Source organism: Conger conger, chromosome 10 (assembly GCF_963514075.1).
Source record: "Conger conger chromosome 10, fConCon1.1, whole genome shotgun sequence".
NCBI classification, from domain to species: Eukaryota; Metazoa; Chordata; class Actinopteri; order Anguilliformes; family Congridae; genus Conger; species Conger conger.
The window spans coordinates 19,204,925-19,232,350 of NC_083769.1; the positions used below are offsets into that span (position 1 = coordinate 19,204,925).

General features: G+C 40.0%; 2 protein-coding genes across 2 annotated transcripts; one reads left to right on the forward strand and one right to left on the reverse strand.

Moving 5' to 3' along the window:
- The first annotated feature begins 6,152 nt into the window (after positions 1-6,152).
- irx7 (iroquois homeobox 7) lies at positions 6,153-7,607 on the forward strand. Its single transcript, XM_061258972.1, has 2 exons — positions 6,153-6,370; positions 6,736-7,607. The coding sequence occupies exons 1-2, from the start codon at positions 6,161-6,163 to the stop codon at positions 7,519-7,521; spliced, it is 996 nt and encodes a 331-aa protein (XP_061114956.1). The 5' UTR covers positions 6,153-6,160; the 3' UTR covers positions 7,522-7,607.
- Positions 7,608-14,720: 7,113 nt separating this feature from the next.
- On the reverse strand, positions 14,721-23,651 carry cd40 (CD40 molecule, TNF receptor superfamily member 5). Its single transcript, XM_061256697.1, has 9 exons — positions 23,496-23,651; positions 20,741-20,813; positions 19,837-19,959; positions 19,038-19,181; positions 18,514-18,607; positions 17,602-17,663; positions 15,981-16,076; positions 15,720-15,757; positions 14,721-15,446 (listed from the first exon to the last, which is right to left on the reverse strand). Exons 1-9 carry the CDS (start codon positions 23,538-23,540, stop codon positions 15,171-15,173), a joined length of 951 nt encoding a protein of 316 aa, XP_061112681.1. The 5' UTR covers positions 23,541-23,651; the 3' UTR covers positions 14,721-15,170.
- Positions 23,652-27,426: the final 3,775 nt, after the last annotated feature.

A 27,426-nucleotide genomic window follows, 5' to 3' on the forward strand; every position in this document is an offset into this window, starting at 1 on the left:
AGATCACATTTCTTCCCCATTCTGATGTTTGGTCTGAACAACAGCTGAACCTCTTGACCATGTCTGTATGCTTTTATGCATTTAGTTGCTGCCACATAATTGGCTGATTTCAATATTTGCATTAATAAGCTGGTCTACAAGCCTACCTAATAAATTGCTCACTGAGTGTATACCCCTGCAGTATATATTTGATTTTACTTGTACATCAGTCTATCTATACATATGTATATATGTCTTTCATTTATGCATTTATATTTTATTCCCACATAAACATTTAAAATGGAAAAGACATCAGTAACTTCTATCCATGTCTGGACTCCCAATTTTGTGCGATGACCTATCTGTCCATCTTTCTGCCTGGCTGCCTACCTGTCTGTTCATTGAAAGATAACTTAATATTATAGGTTTTTAACAGAACTCAAGAACTTAAGTGCCATTTGTTTTGTCAAATAAAAACTTGCGTTTAGAGGGTGGCTAATACTCAATTTTAGATTGCCTGCTGATGAGGTCAGACTCTACACGGTCGCCGTTAGCGTAGTTTAGCACGGCGCTAGCAGCATCTGGGCCAACGCGTGGAGCAGGCCAGGGCAGGGGAGTGGGACTCGGTCCTGGACAGCCCCGGAGCTCTGCTCTCCCCATTAGCATCCGTCTGTCACCTCCTCTCTCTGTGGGCGGGGAGGAGCTGGTTGTCCGGGCTAACGAGGTGCTCTGGCCTGGCGGGGCCCCCAGCGTGGGGCCAGGGGGAGGGGGCGGAGCGCGGGGACCTCCCCCAGCTGTCACTCTGTCCGTCACGGGCTAACGAACGCAGCCCGTCACTCAACCGCCCCGCGGCGGCCCGCCAGTCAGGAGAGGGCCGGCTGTGGGCTCCTACGGACACGGAAAAAGGCAGGCGCGAAGGATTACCTGCCATTCTGTATTCATATGTATTGGTGTATGTACTACAAGCAGAAACTCGGTCCTGTCTTGCTTTCTATTCTTGTTTTTCGATGATCAACAGACCAGAGACAAGACTTTTTTTTTTTTTACATTAGTGGCATTTTGCAGACGCTTTTATCCAGAATGACGTGCAGTTGATTAGACTAAGCAGGCGACAATCCTCCCCTGGAGCAATGCAGGGATGAGAGCCTTGCTCACGGGCCCAACGGCTGTGCGGATCTTATTGTGGCTACACCGGGGATCGAACCGCCGACCTTGCGGGTCCCAGTCATGTGCCTTAACCACTACCCTACAGGCCTGTTGTGCACTAGCCTTTATAAAACAATTTATAAAGCCTGCACAGCCCACGCTTTGGGCTCCACCACTTGAGAAAATCCTCTTCTAATATTTTTTTGGGGGCCGGGAACACCCTTCCCACCAACCCTTACACCACACCCCTGTATGAGTTTTTAACAGTCTAATAAAGGCAGTCCCGTAGCGCATTCACATCAATGTGAAATGCGAGTCCCTTCTCTCAATGGCGGTACAGCAGCACCGATTAAGTCCCAGACAGGAGAGGACAGGAACGAGGAGCTGGGGGAAAGGGAGATGGGACGGTCTGTAATTCACAAACCCGATATCGCCCCCGCGTCGGCCCTCTGTGACCCCGTCCGGGCTGAAGAGTGTGCCCTTGGTGAACAGGGTTGTGTATTGGGCTGCTGGAGAAGCGCTGCTGGTCTTGTGTTTCTCCAGCTGCATCCCAGCCCGCCACGCTCTCCGGCTTTCAGTTTCTGTCAAAAACGCATAATTAACTCTTCAGGTTGTCAGGTGGAAGCGGGCTTGTTCTTGTGCAAACTAACGTTTTGAGATGCTAAAGGTGTACAGCGTCACGATCCTTCGGTATAACAATAAATGGGAGGTTCTTAACAAAATACTGCTGCCATTAAAAATACCATACTGAGCTGTGAGAAATTCTTCCCTGTAAAGCCTACAACATAGATTGTAAGAATGTATCCTGAGGTCCCATAATTTGAGGAAAACCCCCACTTTGCAACCCTGATGCGTGGACATTGTGATTAAATTGCAACTTGAAACTGGGAAGAAACTGTACTCTCTGTTGATTGTCATGTGCAGGCAGTGTGTGCTCTCACACCCTGGCAGGGGTAAAATGACGGAGTGGCTTTTGTTACCCAAACGCAGAACATACTTGAGCCATTTGTCATTGCAATTGAAGGTGCTGGCTGGTGAATGATGTCACACCTTGAGTCGTTGTGATAACGAGCACATTAGGGCCTACGGATCCGTCCCATCCCAGCTCTGGTCAGGGTAGCACCGATAGCTTATGACATTACATTGCAGGCATTGGCAGAAGCTCTTATCCAAAGTGACGTACAACAAAGTGCATAACCATAACCATAGCAAGTGTGCTGAAACAACCTGGCAAGAAGTGCAATCCCATGCTGGGAATGACCACAAAGATAAGAACTTGGACCTTGTAGATTAATCTGATGAGACAAACAAATGAAAGTAACAATAAAATCATCTCAGCGAACACAACGCTCATAACAACAAAACCAGTATGAACTTTAGCAGGAACTACAATAAACAGCTTACACAGCCCAACGAAAGTAACAATTAAACCAGTTCATGCCAAACGAAAGTAACAATTAAACCAGTTCAAGTGCAGTGCACTTCTGACTTTTCTTATATTCATTTAATTTGTGCTTTCTTGTTTTTATGCACATATCAAATAGAATGTATGCAACATGCTTTAATTTAGTAAAATACATGAAAATAGATTTATTTTGAAAAAAGTTTATGATATCAGATATGTTTCACCTGTAGGTCTTCATCAGAGCCAAAGTGTAAGTAGCCTATGTATGCTGGCAGTGGCTATTCAAAAGCAGTTGGACTCTTTGTGGAGACCAACTTATAAATAAATCTGAACAAGGATGTTATTTGCTTTATCCAGCTTGAAACAAGGTGCTTTCCTGGAGCAAACGGCTCCAGTTAAACCTGTTGGTACATTGGTGAAAAGAGGAAAAGAGGGCTTGTCTGCAGACAATAGGCACAGCCTTGAGCTGTTTGTGTCCTGGTATGTATAAATGTCCAAATCCACCTTTACGCAGTGCTGGGTCGCCTTTCGTACAAGCTGAACAAACACGCTCTGAATTCTTTCTCTCTGTCTCTCTCTCACTCACACACACACACTCTCTCTACCTCTCTCTCTCTTACACACACCTGCTGGATTTTATGAATTCCTTCAGTATTGTTGGTGACAACCTAGTAAAAATGCTGTTCTTCGGCACATGCATTATAGATTCAGTTTAGAGTAATCCTCCAATTACTGAATACTTATGTAACATTCTATTTGACCTCACAACAACTGAAACTATGTTGCAGGGGCTTATCATAGAGCCATCCATATCCAGCATTGACTCATACAGGTGTGTGGAAACAATGTTAAACGCTAATGTTAAAGAACAATGTGTTAATGATGTGCCTCAGGATCAAGATCAAGCTTTGGCACGTCAGTAAAAAAAACAAAAACATGTACTTTTAATAACGGACATGTTCCATTGCGCACGTGCACCACAACACAGAGATGCCTGTTTGCACCAGATTAACCTGTCACGCCGACTGAGTTGTGATATATTTTGCTCGACGATCTCTGTAATGAATCCTGAACCAAACCACCTACCAGTCCGGACCACGGCTTACTGAAACATAACGGTCAACGACCGTAACCATCCTATTATTTTCAGATTTTACATTTAGGCTCAAACTGAGCCCAACAGTTGAAATAAACACAAAAATATTGTAATAGAAGAAATTTGACACGTCGTGTGTCGACTTCTTATTGACTCCCATATTACTAGCCTTGTATGCATATATATGAAAAATCCGTGAGCCTAATGAACAGTAAGTGAAAGTTGAGCACCTGCATGGGAAAGTGCCACCAGTGTCACAAAAATAAAAATGGTTGTATATTTTCATTGCTTACATTTCATACAGTTACAGAGGATCAAAATAACACTGCATGACACATTTGTGTGCCATGCTAGTACAGGACATCGCATAGCATTATGTGCATTTTTACTATTTAATCCCACCAAATTAGAAATATCATACAGTATCAATATAAAAAGGGTTAACTGGTTTTCAAACACTGTATGGGGTCAAATTGGCTCCAAACATATTAGAAGGGTTAAATAATATTGACTGTACAGTGGATTATGTTGCGGCCAATTAAAAACTTATATATTTTTTTATTATTATTATTTAATTCTGCATCTCCCAAACACCAAATGTTCAGTGATAAACTATAGAGTAAACCTTAATTAAAATGTGCGATGTTTTATAATATTTGGATTCAAAATGAACTGGTTGGGTTTCTTTAACAGAGCACTTTACCTACTGTTCATATTAATGCGACACCTCTGATGCTAATACAGCATCCCTGTTTCAGTTGACCGTTGCCTCAGAGTTGAGTTGACAGTATAGTTTTCCCTGGAGGGAGTGAGAGCGAACCATTGGTATGTATGGGGGAAATACTAATCTTATCTCGGTATCTTTAACAATTCACCACCTCCCCTACATTAGCATCTGTTATCTAGTCATTATCATATACATTAGTCAACACCTGTTTCGCGTAAACGTCTTTAATTGGGACTATTGAAAGATGTTTGATAAAAACGAAACTATCTGGCATTAAATGCTGCACCATAAATGTCGTACTTAATAAGAATAATATTCTTAAGATGTTTGAAATAAGTATTATATTAGTATGATACTGTAGATTTGTAAATTGTTAATAGCTTATATCATATAATTTACCATGTAACATCAAATTAACACATTCATTTTCAACTTTTGCGTTCTCCTGGGGTAGAACCTCAATAAAATAGAAGCAAAATAGAAACTTACATATGTATAAATACAACATGACTATTGGAAATGGCAACAATGTTTTCACCAATTTAAACATGGATCAAACATCATAGGCTATCTGTCAGGGTGACCTTTTATTTTCAAGTTGTTTTAAGTATTTTTTTTACTGTTGTAAAGACGCGGTGTCTCATTGTAGATACAAATTGTTAGTTTAGCCGACACGGTAAGCCTATTTTGTAATATGGATAATTCCATTCTAAAATTATCTTACGGCGTAGCATGGGCTTTAAAATGGAATAACGTAATACAAAATAACATAATAAAACATTGAACCACGTATTGGGCATCTCAGGAAACCAACTATTAAGAGTTTTTAAAGATTAAGATGTAGTAGCCTAGTCCAAACGGCAAAAAAGCTTCTTGGTAGGCTAATTCACATAATGTAGGCTAATATAGATAATTAAATTACAGTTATGCTTCAGACCTCAATTACAAAGCCATAGGCCCACACAAAGCGACAGACTCCGTGATATCACGCAGTGAGCTTAATCTAATTCTTGTTATCACTCTCATTTAACATGCAAATTGTAGCCTACGCTAGTTTTTTTTTTTTTTACACCCAAATGGTTTGTTGTTGTGACATAAAAAATAAAAAATAAATCCACCCCTGACATAAAATACGAAGGATCTTTGATCACGATGGAAGTGATTATTTCTTCGAATCTCCTAACCACATGTTTCCGCGAGGAACTTTTTATTTTTATTTTTACAATTATTTCCATTATTAGTACAAAATAACAACTAAACACATCACAATTGAAAAACTGCTATGGTTAATGAAAATGAACAATGGGACCATAATGTATTTTATTCTCATAATTGAGAATAAAAATGTCATAATTTATATCAGCAAGTTTCAGAATTAACTGCGCATTTTCCTTAACCATGCTAGTTGGTATTTTTCGTTGATCCAGTATCGAAATTACCTGTTTTTTAAAGTAGTCCTAATTATTGTTTTCACTCACTGATTATTGACAAGCAAATGATTTATCTTTGCGTTAACATTCTAAAGCCAAAAACTTTGAAATATTTCAAATGAAGTTTTGTCATCAGTTTCATTATAATACATATAGGGTTTTAAAGATTATTATCGTATAATTAGCGCCTTTAAACAAATCGCTAAAAGGAACAGCGGAGTCCTCCTTTGAAGGGATTTGGAAACGAGTGAACTCAACACCTTTTGATTCCACATGTCAGTCATCGCGATAAGCCCGCCCATGTCTAGAGGATTGGTATAAGAGGCGACTCGGGGGACCGTATGCGTTACTGGAACTGTGGAAGTCAAGGAGAGAGGATGCCTGCATCACAAACTGGATTTGGTGATTTCTTTCTTGGCAGAAACGCCAGCATGCCGCCAGGATATCAGATGTCAGTTTTGGGGTGCCCACCGGGGGTGCAGCCACCCCCTCATCTCGCAGCCATCGCCGGCGTCCCATTGGCTTACCCTGGACTTCAGGGATACAATTTTATCCCATATCCTCACTCCAGACACATGGGGCACATGGTAAGAAAAGTATTCAATATTTATACTTCTTTAATTTTACAGACAATTCTACAACCTAAATTCGAGTTCATGTCGCATTTATGTGTATGCATATAAACATCTCGTCTGTGCTTTTAAACTTAACATTTAGTTATTTGTCACTGATCTCGGGCGGCAGGCTTTTCTTTTAACCTCTAGGCCTATATATTATTTTATAGCTTGTCAAGCTATCTCATCACTTGTAATTGTAATTAAATCAGGAAAACTGACAGAATACTGAGACAGCACTTTCTACTTTGCTGTTTCCCCCCATAATACTTCAATGTATCTTGATAAAATGAACAAACGTTCTTATATTAATATTTTTGTGATGTGTTTTGTTTCAGAACAATTCATATGATATGAAGACTGCTCCCGCATACCATCCGGCACTGCTGGGCAGAGGCGCATCGTTTTATTCTCCTTACCGGCCAGCGGCGACAGATGACCCCAGCAGGGTTGCCAAGGTGGCTACTCGCGAGAGCACCAGCGCGCTGAAGGCATGGTTGAACGAACATCTGAAAAACCCCTATCCTACAAAGGGCGAGAAGATCATGCTAGCCATCGTGACAAAGATGAGCCTCACGCAGGTGTCCACCTGGTTCGCCAATGCCAGGCGACGTCTGAAGAAAGAGAACCGGGTGAGCTGGGCGTCAAAGGGGAAGTCCGACGAAGAAGAGGATGACAGCGAAGAGGAATGCTCAACCCAGAAAGTCCAAGGTTCTGATGACGAGGACGAAATTGACCCGCAGACGGTTGATGAAGAGGTGGAGATCGGAGTCACAGGCTCCGATGGAACGCCTCGGTCCGTGGATGCGCAGTTGTCTGGTGACACACAGAGAGAAAATCCGGTTGCTAACTCCACGCCTGAAACCGACGGAGAAAAAGTAGACTCTGGCTCAGTTAAAGTGGAATGCAAGGGGAATACTGACGCCCAAAAGCCTAAAATTTGGTCTCTCGCGGAAACGGCAACCTCAGACACTGGGAAAAAGGGCCAAGAATGGGACCACAATCATCAAAACGATAACAAGTGGTGGGTGCACTGGGCATCGAGAAATGGACATTTTTTTCCTATCAGCCATTCTACACATGATATGTTGAGGCAGAGCGTTTGTAGAGACGTGAACTGTTGATTAGCAATTAGGGAAAACATCGCACTTTCATGTCCTGAATTTAGCAGATTTTGTGGAAGTAATGCACACGTTGGTCGACGTGTATGTTTATGGGATCTATTGCAATATGGTTTAAAACCAAAGATTCTTGAGCACATTCAGGTTTGTGTAAATATTTGTATAAAGTCTATTTTGGTGAGCGTATTTGTAAATTATAAACTGTTTCCACAGAACACAGGCATATTTTCTTAATAAAATGTTTAAATCTTGACAAAGGTGTATTCTCCCATCATTTCTAGTAAAACTGAGTATATGAAATGTGGTGCGTAAAAGCGCATGGAGCATATTGAGGACGATTACCTATAAAATGTTATGAGCGAAATGGCTATTAGACATTTATTCTGTTATGTGAACTGTTTTAGTATGCATTTATGTTTAACATTTTCTTTTCAGAGTTGTCATGTAGTCTAAGGCATATGCCTTTTGAACCTTTCCATTTGGCTCACTCTTAATATAGGCCTAGGCTACATAAAATTTCACCTTGTTATTTGCTCTAAAATACCTCCTTTTATACAGATATGGTATAGGCTAACATATCAAAATATATTAGTATTTAATAAGTAGTGCTCGAAACGCGAGATTATTTTTGAATCTCGAAAATACCGCGATACAGCAATAACACAAACCGAAATAGTTGGGACAGTGCGTTGGATAATCAGACATTTGCAGAAATTACTTAATGATGAAAATACAGTATAATACTGCGAAATTATATCGTTTAAATTTACATTAGAATGACGTCCGTACTATCAATTAGTTCCACGCCATTAGTTGACATGCACGATATTAGTTGGTACTTTTTGGATATTTCAGGAGTTCCTTGGCTGTTATTGTACCCGTTTACTTTTAATGACCTTTCTTTTCCAAATAATTTCGTCTGTTTTCGGAAATATAGGCTAGGCCTAATCTCCAGCACGAGGAAATTACAACGTTAAAAAGTTCAATGCGTTTTTGCTGGAGGGGTTGATTAGAATTCCAGAGTGACATCCATATAAATACGTCTCTTCTTTGTTTTCTCTTTTAATGAAGGTTCTAATCTTCTACAAATCTTGCAAATAACTACAATTAGAGGATTTACACATCAGACAGGTTGATTTACAAACTATCGGGGATTAACAGATCAGATTGTTCTTTGTTGGTGAATGGTAATCGGTCATATCGCCGCTGGCTAGTGACGTTAGATGCAACTAACAGAGTAGAGGAGTGCCTCTTGATAGTGCGGTTCAAAGCTTTACTGTTATTACCTCCGCATTAAGATATTAATAACTGTAGTGTCATCAGACACAGACATCCACTCATCGTCATATTACATATTGCAAAGCTCTTGTCTGTATACCAATGGCAAGCACCGAGCTCATTATTAGGTATTTCTTAGACTTGTGCTTTATGCTTATGTTGCCCATTCTCCTCTGACGTCCCTCATTAACAAGACGTTTCTGTCTGCAGAACTGCTGCTCACTGGATGTTTTTTTCTTTTTGCACCATTCTCTGCAAACTCTATAGAGGCTGGTGTGCTTGAAAATCCCAGGATATCAGCAGTTTCTGAGATACTGTCTGCCACCAACAATTATTTAATGGTCAAAGTCACTTGAATCACATTTTTTTCCCTATTCTAATGGTTGATTTCAGCATTAACTGAAACTCCTGACCCGTATCTACATGATTGCATGCATTGCTGCCACACAATTGGCTGATTAGATAATCGCATGAAAAAGTAGATGTAATAAAGTAAAAATGTTCTCAGTGTGTATTTATCTATTCACAATTGAACTCAAGTTCAAGTCATGGTTTGGTCATCTTTTTGTGCAAGACTAATGGTGCATTTAATACATACCTCTTTTCGTGTCCAGGTAGCATCTTACTGGAGATTATGAGTTTTTATATTATTTTATAGTATTGTAGTGCTGAAATTGTTGCTTTCTGAGATTATTTTTGTGTGCCATTCAGATAAACTGTGCATTTTACATGAGATAATTACCAGGTTTTGGTTTTAACTCTCATGTTTATTAGATGAGACCAACATGGATTGTTTTGGCCGTTCACACCTTCGACATGTTTGGAGGCAAAATGGCATGCATACAAGGAAAAGCACTTCATACCAACTGTAAAATGTTGTCTTTGTTTTGAAAATGTTTTGCTGCCAGTGGTCCAGAGGCATTATTTAAGATCAATGGCACAATTAATTAAACTAAGTACCAAGAAATCTTGGCAGAAAATCTGCTTGCCTCTGCTTGGAAGTTGAGTCTTGCTCGTAGATAAATTGTCTAGCAGGACAATGAATCCAAGCATCCAGACTTAAATCCCATGAAAAACCTGTGGTCTGAACTGAAGAGAGGGGTAGCCCAAGGATATCAATGATTCCGAAAAGTTCCGCATGGAGGAATGGTCAAAAATTCCTCCAAATATGTTCTATAATCTTATCACAAATTATTAGAATTGTCAATTGCCAGTAATTGTGAAACATTTTGTAAAAAAAATTAATAATAATATATATATATATATATATATATATATATATATATATATACATATATATTTTTTTTTTCAATTGAAGACTTTGGTTGATTCCATTGAATCATTAATAAAGCGCACTACTTTACAAATGTTGGAACATTAAGCTTATATCAATAACTACATATAGATTTTTTATGTACCACACTATTTGTGCATATTTATCACGGGTGCTGGATAATTCTGGAGCTCACTGTACATTAGGTTCTCTGCAGAACAATAACCACTGAGTATTGTATTGATATGATACAGTGATTCTCATTTATAAATGTGACATCCAGAGCTCGATGGACAACCACCATCTAAAGCTCAACCCAGGTAAGACTGAAATGATATTCATCCCTGCTAATACCTCTCCCCATCTGGATCTCTCCATTTCCCTCGGGGATACTACACTCACGCCATCACCCAGTGCAAGGAACCTCGGCGTGGTGATGGACAGCAGACTGTCCCTTTCCGAGAACATTGCGGCAGTGACCCGGTCATGCAGGTTCTTCCTATACAACATACAGAGAATCTGCCTGGACTACTGCAATTCCCTCTTGGCTGGTCTCCCAGCGTCCACCATGAGACCTCTCCAACTTATCCAGAATGCAGCAGCTTGTTTGGTCTTCAACCCTCCCAAATACTCACACGTCACCCCCCTGCTTACTTCCCTCCACTGGCTGCCTGTCATGGCTTGCATCAAATTCAAAACATTGGTGCTAGCCTTCCAAGCAGTTAAGGGGTCTTCCCCAGCTTACCTCCAAAAAATCATCAGACCCTACACCCCTGCCAGACCTCTTCGTTCAGCCTCCACAGGCCACTTGGCACCTCCCCCTCTCCAAACCTCCACCTCACGCTCACGACTACTGTCTGTTCTGGCTCCAGGGTGGTGGAACGAACTCCCCGTTGAGGTCAGAACTGTAGAATCTCTCCCCACCTTCAAGCGCAAACTGAAGATGCACCTCTTCAAGCAGCACCTCTCCCCGTCCCTCCCTACCTCCCTGTGAACCTTAATTGTTGTCTTTGTGATTTACTTTGTGTATCGGTATTTTTAGTTGGCTAGGTAAGCAGTGTTTGTATAGTTAAGTTTGGTCACTTTTGCTTTGTTGTTTGTTTGTTTATTTGTTCGTTAAAAAAACCAGAAAAAAACAAAAACAAATAGGCCCTGGTCCTTATCTTTGTTGTACAGGTAGCAGTTGAAATTGTACTTCCCTCTAGGGTCTTTCAGCGCACTTATCCCTGGTTATGGGTATGCACTTTGTTGTACGTCACTCTGGATAAGAGCGTCTGCCAAATGCCATTAATGTAATGTAATAAATGTATGTATGATGTATGTATGTATATATGCATCCCAGTGTACCCAGGGTCAAACCATGTGGTCAACCAAAGTAGTCCAAATCTCATCTCAGATATTTGCCCTCCTTGTCCTCTTCCTCCTCCTCTCATTCTTACTTATAGAGTCCCAATATATTAACAAATGTTTCATCCCTTCCTCAATTCTTGTTTTAACCCCATACTGGGGGATGGGGGGAGGAGACGACTGAAGGAAAGGCTGATGAGAGAGAGAGAGAGAGAGAGAGAGAGAGAAGGGGTGCCTCCCAGAACTCGGAAAAACATTTTTTAGAGGATTGGGTCGCACCCCTACTCACTCTCTCTCTTTGGCTCTTGCAGCAACATCAGCCATTGTTCTGTGCCAACACAGGAGAGCTCACATTTCACCCATTTATCTGTGCTAAAGCTGTGATTGAATAGTTAACAGCAGTGTTTTTTCCATATGAACGCAAACTACTTTAAAATTGTGCATAAAGAAGAAAACTGTGTAAACATTGTTGTAAAAATATTAAATGAAACTGAAATATGTGTGAAATCAAGCAAAATGTGCTTATAGTTGGGAAACATTTTTTTTTCTTTTTACACTGGAACTTTTGTAAGTTGGGTTTATAACACCAGTATTGCCACTAGGGTGTAAACAATTGGGACAAACTGTAATTGTACTGCACATTGACTGCACATCTGAGTAGAGGAATCACTTTATCTTGTGTATTAAAATGCAGTGAGATGGTAATTATGTGAATGGGGCATTGTGGCATTTTGTAGCTAAGCAATGTTGATTTATTTGACATACTGAGGGTGCGGTCCCACTAGTTCAAGGCAAAGCCATATACCCCTCAAGCCATATACCCCTCAAACAGACTAGGTGTGTGTGTGCATGTGTATGTGTGTTTTGTGTTTGTCTGTGTGTGGTTGGGGATGGGAATTCTCTGTTTCAAGAGAGATGAAAGGGGGCCTCTCCATTGCTAATCACTCAGGTTTCCATGTAAATTCAAAGATCCCATTCCGCTGTTAATCCGCGGATAATGAGAAAACCCTTGTGTGCAAAGAAGCCTGAATGTTGGGGCTCCCACCCTCTCCAACCCCCCCCCCCCCCCCCATCCCCATACACACATATGAGACATGAGTAAACATGAAATCCACATGAGCAGAGGTGTCTGACCATGGTAAAATATGTCTGGGAGGCCTATTGCATAATTTATTTCTCTATCTCATTTGGAAGTCAGACATGCTCTGAAAAGAAAAGTGAGAGAGGGATGGTACTTTCTACAGCTTTTTGGTGAAGTATGTAGCTTTTAAAATAAAGTGTCATGTGGTGTCCCGGACTTACCAATTGCATCACATAAAAAATTGCATCATTGCATTCAACTCACTGAACTCTTTCTATCTCTCTCTCTCTCTCTCTCTCTCTCTCTCTCTCTCTGTTTAAATTTTCAATTTATATTGGCAAAGCAATACAATATTATACTGTATATAGAAACATGGAAATCAACACATATGTAAAAAATACCTCCCCTCCCTACCTCCCTGTAAACCTTAACTGTTGTCCTTACTTGTGTTATTTGCTTGTGTTATTAGGATGATACCTTTGCTAGTTTTGTTTGGCTAGATAAGACATATATTCATATCTTTGCCTGGTGCAGTATTAAAATAAATATAAAAGTAATTACGATGATCAAATAGGCCCTAGTCCTTTATTGTACTGGTAGCAGTTGAAATTATACTTCCCTCAAGGTCTTTCAGCGCACTTATCCCTGGTTATGGGTATGCACTTTGCACTTAGTTGTACGTCGCTCTGGATAAGAGCATCTGCCAAATGCCATGTAATGTAATATGTGTAGTATAGGTAATAACAAAAAAATGAACATTCATTCAAATATATTCAAATATATACATTACATGTAGTGTCCTCTACATGTATGTCCTTCATTTCTCTCTCTCTCTCTCTCTCTCTCTCTCTCTCTCTCTCTCCTCCCTTCCTCCCTCAAGATTAACAGCACTTCTGTCTCTCAAAGTTATCTTGCTTGATTTGGTTGCAATACATACAAATGCACCTGCATTGAACAAAAATATTGTTTTCACTGCATGGGATAGCCTACTTTACAGCAGTAAAACGCATATTCTATTGTAAAAGCTATGAATTGGCTTTCAAATTGCATTGAATTCCGTGGTTTTAATAAATCGTTTTTGTAGACAATTACCTAGTTCTGTCGTCCCTTCCAATACTCGTGAATAAGGAGACTGGACGGGGCCGGCGCCACCTAGCGGTCACAAAACCCTGTTGAGGGACTCACGTCGTTTCTTCTTTTCTGCTGTTCGCACGGTAGCGCCATCGCCCTGTCACTACACTAAAATGTATAGAGATCACAGTCCCCTAAAATACGTATGGCAAGACAAACAAGGCCACCCATTTTAATCGCCTAGTTTAATCAAGTAGCACTTTAATGTAACACTTAATCAGCTGGCACTGTTGCACTTGTAAAGTAATCTTGGTGTTGTAGTTATTTTATCATATCTCTTGTAATCATGCATAACTTCGAGTTCAAGATTAGGGATGGGACTAAATAATTTAGTATAGATTATTCGTTCATGGCAAGAATCGTTTTTTGCTTTGTTTTGTGGCATCGACATTTATCGACGTTTAATAAAAACATATTTTTTAAACAAACACCTATTCTAAAAAATAAAAAAAAACTTGAGAGGAACGAATTTTGTAAGTTTCCGTAGAACTACAGCGCAGTCGGTACGTATTTGGACAGTGGTACAATGTCTCTTCTCTTGGCTCTGGACTCTTTTTCGTTTTGAAATGAAGCAATGGATATGAGGTTAAATCGGGTTATCCGTGTAGGAATCACGTCCCTTTTTATACATAGTCCCCCTATTTTAGGGGACCAAAAGTAATTGGACAGTTGGTTTCTCAAGTTTCTGATTAGTCAGATTAGTCTGGTGTAGTAAATAGATTCCTTAGTGCAGGTATAAGAAAGCTTTCAGTATCTAGTCTTGATTCAAGGCCTTTGATTGCCTTTGGAGTCTGTTATTAACGTTTGTCAACATGAGGACCAGAGTTGTGCCAATGAAAGTCATGGTAGCCATTATAAGGCTGAGAAATAAGAAAAAACAGTCAGACATAGGTCAAACAATAGTTTTGTTCAACTGTTTGTTCGACCATCCCTACTTTATCTGACCTGTATATGTATTTATTCCAGAGACCTTTGGTATGTAGTTATTGTACGTCGCTTTTGATAAGTGCGTCTGCCAAATAAAATGTAATGTAACATAACCTCTTTCCTGGAACACTGTTGCTTCACATAAAGTAGACTTCACTCCGTCACTATGACACAATCATTTTATTTACAGAACTGAACAAAACTTCATAGAACATAGTCCATCAACATATTTCCATTCTACTTTTCTTCAGAATTGATTATGTTGCCAGGGTATGGGTGGGTTTAGTTGGCCCGCATTCATCTGTGTCTGCGTGGTAGCTGCATGATAGCCTTCCCTGGTGTAAAATCCAGTTATGACCAGCTTGAAAAGACCAGCTACCAGCTTCTTCAAAACATAGCTTGAGCTGGTCAAAGCATGTTGAGTATGGAGCTGGTCTTTTTTTTCAGCAGGGATTAGCACTTTTTCTGTTCAAGATGGTTTTGTGCATGACAAGCAATGAACTCTGGAAAGAGCATATCACAGAGAACATGAAGGTCTTTAAATCACAATGGAAACCTGGGAGAATTCTCCTCGGCTGGAAACACAACAGATGTATTCCGAGCTCCTTCCTGCCATCAGTTGAACGTCGATTCAATATGCTCTGCAGTCCCGTCCGATTCCGGCTGAGAGGTGAGCTCCATTTTGCCTTCCTCTTGCCTCAGCGGTTTGTTATTAAATGTCTTGGCGTTTTGTGGAAATGATTCATCGGTTTCCTCCGGGACCTGCAGCGACAGACTCTCCTGTTGCTGTTCAACCCCATTCCCAGGCCAAGCTCTTTCCAGAACGTAGTGATTCCCCACCTCTGGCGCAATCAGCGGGCCGACAATCTTATCATCCATGTTTCCAGGATTCTAGGGAACAATAATAATGCAATTTTTACTCATGTAAAGAAAGCTGTGTACTTCGTCTTATTATTATTATTATTGTTATTATTAGTAGTAGTAGTAGTAGTAGTATAAAAAGTTTTATTCATATTTGATCCATCCATGCAACCAGGTGGAATTAATTTCTGGAATGAGGTGACACGTACATGTTAAATGATACCTGTGGAGTAAATTACTCATACTCATTGCCCAAGCTTCTGAGTGTAAATACAGAGAGAATAGAACTGATCTGTTCCTTACCTTTCCCTTTTTGAAACAGCGTTTCAGCATTTCTGGCTCTGCAAAAAACAGAAACAACAAGAATTTCACATCATTCAATGATCACTTTCCCTTGAGAGTCTACATTTGTAATGGAAAAAAAACCCTTACTAAACAAAGACGTGAATTAGCTGGGATGCATACCACAACTTACTGAGGAACTGAACTCATTTTCAATTCCAATCTCACATTAGGGAAACAGAATATACAAGCACAAAAAGGTTATAAATCAGTATACATTACCTTTCTTAATAAAGCATGTTAGGAGACCGGTGACAATGGCGAGTACAAAGCCTATGGAGAGACCCACTGCTATTGAGCTATTGTCGGATACTTCCTCTGTATTAAAAAGAAAACAGATAAACAGAATAAACAATTTGTCACTGAACAATTTTTTTGCATGAAATTTAAAGTGATGTCTGCTATTATTATTCTTAATGTCACCCAAGATATGGCACATAAGCCTTGTATATCAATGAACAATATCAAAATATCATGATGGCGTCCTTTATTCTAATTGGCACAACTCTCAGCCTCATGTTTACACCCGCCAATAACAGACTCCAAAGGCAATCAAACAAGACTAGATACTGAAAGCTTTCTTATACCTGCACCAAGAAAGCAATTGAATACACCTGACTATTCAGAAGCAGCTGAGAATCCAACCTTCCAATGATTTTTGGTCCACTAAAATCGGGGGAGACTGTGTATAAAAAGGGATGACATGACACATCACCTGATATGAATGTACATACCCTCAAATTAAATGAGATATAGTGCACTTTAACCTCAAACGTATTATTTCATTTCAAATCAAATGTGCTGTACCACAGAGCCAAAACAACAGAAACTGTCTAAATACATATATACTGCAGTGTATAAAGCAGTGGTATTCACTGCTGGTTCTGAAGAGATGCATGTATTTTGTATTTTAATGTATTTTGACTTAAAATGCAGTGAAATCAGCCACCACTTCAGAGCAGTTCCACGAAACAGGCAGGTTAAAGCAAGTTAACTGCTCCATTCATTGATCAATTCAATCGAGAGTAACAGTGAAAACTGAGAGAAATTGCGTCTAGTCCAGCACCAATGATCGGCTACCCCTAAAATAGCAAACCATACGTCTTCACAGGGCTGCTATAGACCGGTTCCACAGACAGACACGTACATGCACACACACACCTACGTCGTACGTCACAGACCAATGAGCCCCACATTAGGGAACAGAAACCAGGCGAACACTACTCCCATCGCTTCAGTTTCTTCAGTTCTCTTTTGTGACCCGAGGTTTCACAATGTGAGCTCAAACGGATACTACCCAGAGCCAGAGACTATTGACTGTTCAACACTGAGACCGCACTTCCTCTTAAGAGCCCTCATCAGAAAGGCCTTTGTGACACCCTGCTAAAAGACAGCTTGATTTATGTAGTTACAGCACTAGCTGGTCGACCAGCAAATACCCAGCTAGACCAGCTTTATGACCATCTTGGCCATGCTGGTTGACCAGCTCATACCCAGCTAGACCAGCTTTATGACCATCTTGGCCATGCTGGTTGACCAGCTCATACCCAGCTAGACCAGCTTTATGACCAGCTTGACAGCTGGCAAGATGGTCATACGCTGGTCTAGCTGGGTATGACCTGCCATTATGATTATAGTTTATCAATCCAACTTGTATGTTGCAAAAACTATTCTACTATTTTTGACCACATGTGCCAAGTTAAGTTATTTGCCAAATATTTAAGTGACTTTTAAGTCATTTTCAACATCAGTGAATGTCAATAAATACATTACATTGAAGTTCCACTCTCAGTATTCCCATATTCTTTATTTCTTTGTAAAAGAGTGATGAGTGTTTACTCACCACACACCACGTCTGATGTCGGAGTTCCACTTTTCTTAATTTTGTGCGTTTTCTCAGCACACCTGAATGCCAACAAGAAAGCACAACCTTAAAATAGTCTGGGTTAGACTACACAAACGAAGCTTCAAGTGGGGTTATATATTTCTAAAACAAAGGATCATAACATTAGTAAAGCTAACTAGTCAAAATGCTTTAGTGTTAACTTGTCGGCTGGTTAAAGAATGATAATAAAGGTATGAAACCAGGCCTACTATATACGGTACTGTGCAAAAGTCTTAGGCACCTGTATAACATTCTGTACAGATAAGATTCTTTAAAAAATAATTCAATGAAAGGTCCTAAATAAATCTACTATACATTTTACATTACATTTTAGTAATTTGGCAGAATAGTTAAAAACTGAATCAAATCAATATTTTTTGTGACCATCCTATGGCGTTAAAACTGCATCACTTCCAACGCTGTCCTGCAGTTCTGTAAGACAATCAGCAGGGAGGTTGTTCCGAGCATTTTGGAGAACTTGCCACAGTTCTTCCTCAGACTTTGGTTGGCTCCTTGCTTCTGATCTCAGACAGCCTTGATCAAGTTTTTATGTAAAAAGTAGTCAATTGCTTACAGTGATATGTTACTTAAAAAAAGAAAATGAAATACAAAAATGTCTCCAAAATGAAATCTTTTGGAAAATGAATATTTGGAAATCTCAAATGTGTTCTTTTATACTAACACACAAAAAATAAACATATATATAATAAAGTCTAGGGTGCCTAAGACTGCACAGTACTGTATATCCAAACCACTATATAGTATTTATATTTCTTTTCCGGGGGGGGTTGTCTTCTTCCCATTTCTTTCACTTAATATAGTCCATCCAAAGCTGAACGGGGGGGTTTCAGGGGTTTCAGGGGTACTCACGTAGTCCATTTACGGCAGTCTTCAACTGTGGAGCTCTCGTTGGAGAACGTCCCTTCGCCACACGCACGACAGACCGTGTCATTGAAGCGTGTCGCTGAGGAGGAACACACACAACGGAATTAACTCCCCGTACCCCACGCATCTATCCTTCATACCTCAGCAGTGTGATGGAAAACGGAAAACCATAGTTTATGTCACAGACAACCTACGCATGCAGTCTGCCAGCTGTGCCAACTGTTGTTTCTGTCTGTCTAGGCTAAGGTACATGACTGGGACCCGGATAACAATCCGCACAGCTGTTGGGCCTTGAAGCACGGTCCTTCAGCCCGCACTGCTCCAGTGAGCTCAGTTGCTTTGGATAAAAGCATCAGATAAATAACTGATCTATCTACCTACCAATATATCTATGAATTGTCAGTGCTGTCTTGGGGAAACGGCTTGTAAAATGCCTTTAGGTTGAGCCACAGTCAGGGAGAATGGAACTGAGCAGCAGTTGGAGGGCCTGATTGAGCAGAAGGTCTTACCCTTTTGATACACTCCTTCTCCAGGGCTGCACACTGTGTTTGGCACACAGGTCAGGCACTCCAAGCTGGAGCAGTGGTGTTCAGCCTTGCAGTTGCAGGAAGCTTCTTTTTTGGGGTTCAGGTCTACCACTTGAAAATTCATATCTGGAACGGAGAACGATGGTGGTGACTAGCTGAGTGTTGAAGGGGGACTCCACACATGAGAGCATGGTGTAACTTTGCATTTTGTGTGTCAAACCCAAATTAGTGTGTCAAAACCAAAATGACTTGTGACACATTAGACCTGAGAAATTCTTATTCTGAAGATTAAAATCGGCATATGAAATAATAACTTCAGTTTTAGTGATATGCAAGCAAACTGGCTTTCCTTGGGATAGGGGTGCTATGAGAGATTTAAGTTTTATAGATTTGCCAGCATTTCTTTCACATTGTCACTATGGGTTATTGAGCGTAGACTGATGGGAGAAATGGCAATTATATCCACTTAAAATTAAATCTACAACACAATAAAGTGTAGAAGTGAAGTGGTCTGAATTCTTTCTGAAGCCACTGTAAGTGAGCATATTGGACAGTACAATGTTGTAGTCTTTGGAGCTGCTGTCCTCCATAAATGAAATGACTGTTTGGAGAATCCTCTGAAGGTTTTTTGGAATGCTTTTCAATCGCCAGCCATGATTGTTACACGTTACTCTGCATTCAAATGTTCAGCTAATAACAATTTAATGACATATTTGTGATGTGACATCTTTAAGGGCTAGAATCAGGGGGAGACAGGGGGAGCAGGGGTGTCTGAACGCACTTGGGTCACAGTAGGGCTGCTGTTTGCATTTATTTTCCTTGGTGTAGCTGGGCTGATACTCGTATTTTCCGCAGGGAGTGCACACAGGGTCTTCGCAAGAGGGCTGGGAGTTCACCCGGGTACCTGCAATGCAAAGTCACATTTATTTTTTTTGAGGAGTGAGGTTTTATTAATCTAAAATGGATAAGTACAGCATTCGTTCATAAGACCAAAAAAGATTTTGCCTTTAGCTGACCGGAAATGAGTATGTCTTTGGAGCCTTTGCTCAAGTGAAAGGCTTGCGTTCAAATCATACCTCTAGCAAGTAGCTACTTCTCACTGGTCACATTAAGGCACTGTTCCAGTGTGTGGACGGGCCCCATTAACTTTTAACAGATGCTGTACGGTGCCAGAACTGACTGCAGCCATCAGCCCCGCAGGGCCACATGTAATTGGCTGTAATATTGCCCATGTAGGGAATGAACTGTCTCTTAGCACACCAATACTTATCAACAGAGCCCCTGCAGCCTTCTTGTTCAAGCAAAAAGCATATCATCCTCCTCCACCTCATGCCTGTAAAAGCATTGTGGTGTGAAAAGAAGAGAAGGCTTAAGGCCGCACATTTGGGTGGACAGCCCGCGATCGTCTGCGCTCGACTGTGCTGATAGCAGCGGCTGCACCAGCAAACGCAGCCGTTGAATATGATTCCATTCTGGCACAACAATACCACGGACACACAAACAAAACCTGTACACTTGTTTTTCGCTGCAGTAAAACCAGCAAAAAAATTATTCTGGCACTGAGCAGGAAAAACTGGATCCACGTGTATGGAAATACCTTAGAGAGTCAAAATCCTGGTCAACTGCAAGTACAAACACCAGAAAAGTAGACAAAAAAGACCAGTATAGGGATGAAGAAAGCTTACCTGGACCACACATTTTACAGCAGACCCCATCTTTCTCATACTCTATGGCCAAATCACATGCCATCACTGACACCTGTGATAGAGAAACAGGGCGTTACCAAGCTTGGCTTTACGTGTGTTCGGCTTTTCACAGCCTCTGTAATTACGCTTCACACCATGCTGTTTCTCAGTGAAACAGTCAGAGGCTACAAAAAGTCACATTCTGTACACCCCCTCTGTGATCTAGTGTGTAAAATTTGCTAAATGTATGAGCAGATCTAATCATATCTGCATATTATACAGAGATTAACATATCGTTTGCACATTATATGATCATAAGCAACTTATGCCAAAGTAAAGTCCAGAGAGATCATTCACTGCATTTCTACTATCCCAGAATAATTGTTAGAGAGCTCCTTGGAAACACAGCAACATGTGCTGGTCACAAGCAAACTTGCCCATTTGTTTTTATTTTCATTCAGTCATCTACTGCGATCTGTTCAAAGAGTAGTTAGCCAGCCTGTTATGCTTTATGCTATGGTTTGGGTTCTAATTATTATTTTTAAGCGTATTTAAGTGTATTTGGCAGGCAATCAAAGTGAGGCTAATATCTTTGAAGATCTTCTTCAAATGTATTCTTCAGTCCCTCGATCATCACAAGGCAAACTCTTTAAATTATTGTATGTATTATGTATTGGAAGTGACCAGAAGGTCATGTTCAACCCTAGCCAGTTATTGAAGAACTGAAAAACAGTGAATTTTCAAGGTGAAATGTAGTCTTTCGGCATTGAATGTGATGGCTTTTAGATACCTACACAATTGTTTTGCCAGTTTTGCGTGGTGGAAAACATGTTGGAGACTAGCTATTTGCAACACTTCGGCCACTAGCCCATGTGAATTTTGTGAAATAAAAGGTACGGCAAGCAGTTCATAAGGTGCTTTAAAAGGAAAGTTATTTTTATATACATTATGTGCATACCAAGAATACCTGGTATATAACATTTCATATGTTGTGATACTTTATTGTTGGTGGTAAGGCTATTGTAGCATCTCTAAAACATGGCTGTCCCAGGTACTCACACCAGGTACTGAGTTTTCACTGATGATCTAACTGCTGATAGCAGCAGAATTAATCATAAAGTGTACAGAAGCATCTTATCTATCCAAGGCCTCCAAAATCATTGGACATCGCCTCATTCTCCAGCACGCCAATAATCCCAAATATACTGCTAAAGCATCAAAGACTTTTTGAAGGCCACTGGTCAAGTCGCTCAACCAATCTGAATCCAATTGACTATGAGTTTCATATGCTGAAAATTTAAGGCAACTAGCCTCTGAAACAAGCAGGTGCTGACGATGCAATACATCACCAGAGAAGAAACTCAACACCTGGTGATTTCTACGGGTCACAGACTTGAAGCAGTCAAAATGAAAATGTGAAAATGGTATGAGACAAAATAGAAAACATGACTGCTTTTATTTACATAATATATTTCTCAAACATGATGGTGCCTGAAATAGGGTGGGGTGTGGGGGCGGCAAAGCATAGTAGCTGTAGCAAAGTAGCAAAGACAGGGGCCACATAGAGGGGATTAAAGGGCCTGATGGTTGGACCTCTTGGAGCTTTGGTGTAGCCATACCTGCTAGCCTTATGTCCCTGGAAGTGTATTTTGTTTATTACCCTGAGTTTGGCCCTTAGTTTGGTTAGGAAGAGCTCTCTAGCTGCAAGCAAGTTTCCTGTCATAGCACTAGGGGACGGGGTAGGCCCCTATATTTAATTAAACACACACTCATCCCGGATGATTCTGGTGCACTATTGGTGATTTTTGGTTTAAGTTATTAATGTTCGCTTAATTATATCCGTTTTCAGAACACTCTTCTGTCAGTCTGTGGTTTTGTGTCATTTCAAAAACGTGGGTGTCTATATTCCCACATATGAAAAGATCCAATTTAGGTTGTATTTAAAGGTACAATAGGTAATTTCGGACTTCTAACGGTGAAGAGAAGGATTGCAGCAACAAATACGCTTAAACCACAACACTGTTTATCCCATCACTTCTCTGTAAACGCGCTGACTATAAACACAGGTAGAGGGTGAGTCAACATGTCAGTGAGCCTTTTTCAATTATACGAAGGGATTTACAATAGTCTCGTAAAAATATTTTAACACAAATATCTTACATATTGTACCTTTAAGACAGGAATATTCATATTCAAAATTATGTTTTGATCAATGGGTTTTACGCAACATTTTGCTATAGCTTATTATGTCAAAACCCGCCAATTTTTGGCCTCGGACCGGAGTGCACAACATGTGTACAGTCCGGTTTTTGTGACTTCCTTAAAAGCTCGTATGTTTATCTCGAGCAAGACAGAAAGCAGAAAGTCCCAAATCTACCCGATACCACAGCCCCAATGCACAGAGCACAGCTTGCTAATCTAGTGTGACTACACATACATTTTCAATATTTAATGTTTTAATAAAAAGTACAATTGTATAAATGCATAAATTGAAAGAGGCTACTGCGCAGAACTTGTGAGCGGTTATTGGAATTAAGCGAAAATGAAAGTAACAAGAACGCCCTTGTTCACTGCACCAAATTTACACAAACCTTAAGACTACGTATTCGTTAACATTACACATTTAGCACATTAACACATTAGACATTATCGGTACACTATTAAAATCTGAAACGTTTTTCAATGTCTCCCCACGAATTATAAAGAACATGTCAGAGCAATAGTACCTGTGCAAGTGTAGCAAACATTCACTTACCACGACAAAGCATGCCATATAGAAGCTAAAGACGAAGCTTTTCATTTTTATCTTTTTTGTTGTATCTTTTGTCTGGTGAAAGAGTAAGAACGTCCAAGTTCTACAGTGCGAGTGCAATCTGTAAAATAAGACAGTGCCACTGTGTCGTTCGTACTCACTGGGTACGCCCCTCCCAAACGGCCGCCCCGAAAGGGGTTTTCCACTAAAAAAAAAAAAAAATTTTAATCTCTTCCTCTTTTCTATATGCCATTGTTCGAACACATACGCATTAATAGTTTTTATACCGGGAAATTCTTTATTGCAGCGCATTCATGTCAGTTCCTACACTCTGAAATGTATTTTCCCGGTGAGGAAAGAACGGGAGAATCCAAGGTGCCTGAAACTATGCTACGCTTGAGTCTGCAGACAGAGGGCAGAAGAGAGGGAGATATCCTAGTGTTATTTCTTGGATTATCACGTGATTACTGGGAAACGAGAGTAGGCAATATGTGTGGAAGGGTCAAAAGAACAGAAATTGTACCACTGTCCAAATACTTATAGACTGTTTTTGGTAGCAACATTCCTTGCCTGAGAATGAGGATTACTGGGTCTGTGGACAAAACAATTACTATTCATCATCTCTATTGGGTTGTTGAGGTCTTCTGTAGCCCAACTGAATTACCTCATAACACATTACTTTTACTAGAGTATTGGTGCAGAGTGCTGCTTTCAACAACTTGTAAAAAGTAATTTGGTCAGAACATAAAGAAGTCAGTCTTTGCCATAAATTAAGCAGCCATGCAGTGCTTATTGGGCCTGTTTCACAGACATAGATCAAGAATCTATGGAGATGTTTGAATGGAGAATCTCCGCTGTATATCTAGCAAGGTCTGGTCCATTGATCACTCTCTGTCGATTTCTGTTGAATATTGTGTTTAATAACTTCATTTAATAATTTCAATATAGTGATGGTGCATCCCTGAGTGAGCGATTTTGGTTTTCATCTCATGTTTGTTTATTTGGTGGACTGTGATGTCTGCTGAAGCAAATCATTCTTGTGTATTATGAATGAATTAAAGTGTCTTCTTCTGTGCTTACTAAAATTATGGAACTGTTCACTGCAAAACATGAGAAAAGAAAAATAAGAGAAGTGTTCTCTGTTGCTAATTTTAGTCAGCAGAAAACTCCATCCATCCATCCATCCATTATCTGAACCCACTTATCCTGATCAGGGTCGCAGGGGAGCTGGAGCCTATCCCAGCATACATTGGGCGAAAGGCAGGAATACACCCTGGACAGGTCGCCAGTCCATCGCAGGGCACACACACACCATTCACTCACACACTCATACCTACGGGCAATTTAGACTCTCCAATCAGCCTAACGTGCATGTCTTTGGACTGTGGGAGGAAACCGGAGTACCCGGAGGGAACCCACGCAGACACGGGGAGAACATGCAAACTCCGCACAGAGAGGCCCCGGCCGACGGGGATTTAAACCCAGGACCTCCTTGCTGTGAGGCGGCAGTGCTACCCACTGCACCATCCGTGCCACCGCAGCATAAAACTCACTTTTTAAAAATGGCTGCAATGTAATCATGTTAATAATTTCCCTCTCTTTTTCTTTAGCTTGGATTCAATCATCATTTTCTGTTAACATACTATAAAAGTAAAAACCAAGAATTATGACATTTCTTCACAAAACATAATTTGACGAGTTCAGCAATCACCAAAACTTAATTAAAATGTGCAAGTAATGGGCAAATGTTGGTCTTTTTATGTATTCCCTTTCCATTTCACTTTTTTATTCCATTGTAAAGCACCTTGAGCTACTTGCACATCTGTATCAAAATCACATTTTGAATTTATTGTATTATTATTATTATTATTATTATTATTATTATTATTATTATTATTACTACCACCATTTCAGGAGAATTGTGAATGACAGATTGTGAATGACAGAGTGAGAAGCACAGTTTCGCTCTTGTTTAATGGGGGATTCCATTAAAAGATTTTGGTGCAGTCCAGAGTTACTCAGTGTATGGGGGATTTCCTAATCCCAATAGGCAAGTTTGAAACAAGTTAGTCGTGTTGTATTTCTAGACACACAGGAAATGTAATCACATAATCTCTGCTGCACCTGCCGGTCATAACAAACGTCACTTTAGTTTTTGCTCATAAAACCACCTCTGCGTAACTGACAGTAAGCCCAACTGGGCCCCTCTTGTTCATTTCAGATGTGAACGCCCTCAATGATCAAATGGCCGTTTTATCGTCCTAAAACCATGCAATTCATTTTGTCATCTGTAGGGGAAACGTCTGGTCTTAATCTCTTGAAACCTATAGCCCAGGTCCGTGTGTTCTTTATTATATGGTCTTTATTATTTTAAAACATGAAAAATTAAGATAGACTTGATCATGACCACCAGTGCAGACCAACATATGTAAATAACAATGCGGTCCCCCCAATGAGCTCACAAGATTTCCATTGTCATTTAAAAATGAAACTTTTGAATGCAACTGACTTATGATTATCTGCTGATATAAGTACATATATCATATAATGAAATATTAAAAGTTTATACGGGGTAAAGCATTTTAATCATGAAAAAAATGGTTTTAATTTTGCGGCTGATTGGTGTGTGTATATATATATATATATTCACCAAACATCTTCTTATTATCTTACATTATTACACCTACTTATTCATGCGATTATCTAATCAGCCAATTGTGTGGCAGCAGTGCAATGCATACAATCATGTAGATATGGGTCAGGAGCTTCAGTTAATGTTCACATTATCCATCAGAATATGGAAAAAATTAGATCTAAGTGAATTTGACTGTGGAATGGTTATTGGTGGCAGACAGGGTGGTTTCAGTATCTCAGAAACTATTGATTTGCTGTGATTTTCACGCACACTAGTCTCTAAAGTTTGCAACAAATGGTGCAAAAAAACAAACAAAAAAAAATCCAGTGAGCAGCAGTTATGCGGCAGAAACACCTTGTTAATGAGAGACATCAGAGCAGAATGGCCAGACTGGTCAAAGCTGACAGGAAGGTGACAGTAATGCAAATAACCACACATTATAACATCTCTGAACACATAACGCATCATAACTCAAGTGGATAGGCACAGCAGTAGAAGTCTAATAAATACCTAATAAAGTGTTCACTGAGTGTATACATTTCAAGGATTCTTTATACTGACTTGGTGATTGACAGCATTCTATCATTCATAATATTTTTAAAGAAGCCTTTAAATTATTGTGTCCAAAATATAAATGAGCAAAACTATCTAAAATTTGGCAACATAAGCATAAACATTTAGGACAATGGTTTGCACATTTAAAAGGCCTCAAAATGACTCTTAAAACAGCTTCAGGCCTACTTCATCTATCTAGTGATAAGGGTGTCTGGCAACAAAGCGGTATAGTCACACACATAATCACTCAGCCTAGACATATCAACCTTGCGCCAGACTATATGTTCATCACTCATTGGGCTGTAAATATTTTTTCACTATTTGGGGCTCCCTTGATTGTATTTGGTAATTTCCGACCAATGAACTACAGTACTGTCTTAACGGGTTCAAACTTCCTCTATTCCAGTTTTTTCTTGATTGTTTAAAAACTAGAACACTGGTATTAGGGAAGACAACTATTCTCAAAACTATAAGCACATTTCACTTGACACAGGTTTCCACCACATTTAACACTTTCCCAAAAAGCATCACACAATCTTCTTTAGGCACACAAGAATCACTTGTGTTCACAAGGAAAACACTGTAAATTTTAAACTTCACTTCAGGCACTGGTTGCTTTAATTATTCAATCACAGCTTTAGCACAAATAAAAGGGCATTTGAGCTCTTCTGTGCTGGGGAACAATGGCTCATGTTGTTGCAAGAGTCAGAGGGAGAGTGGGAGTAGGGGTGAGTCCCAATACTC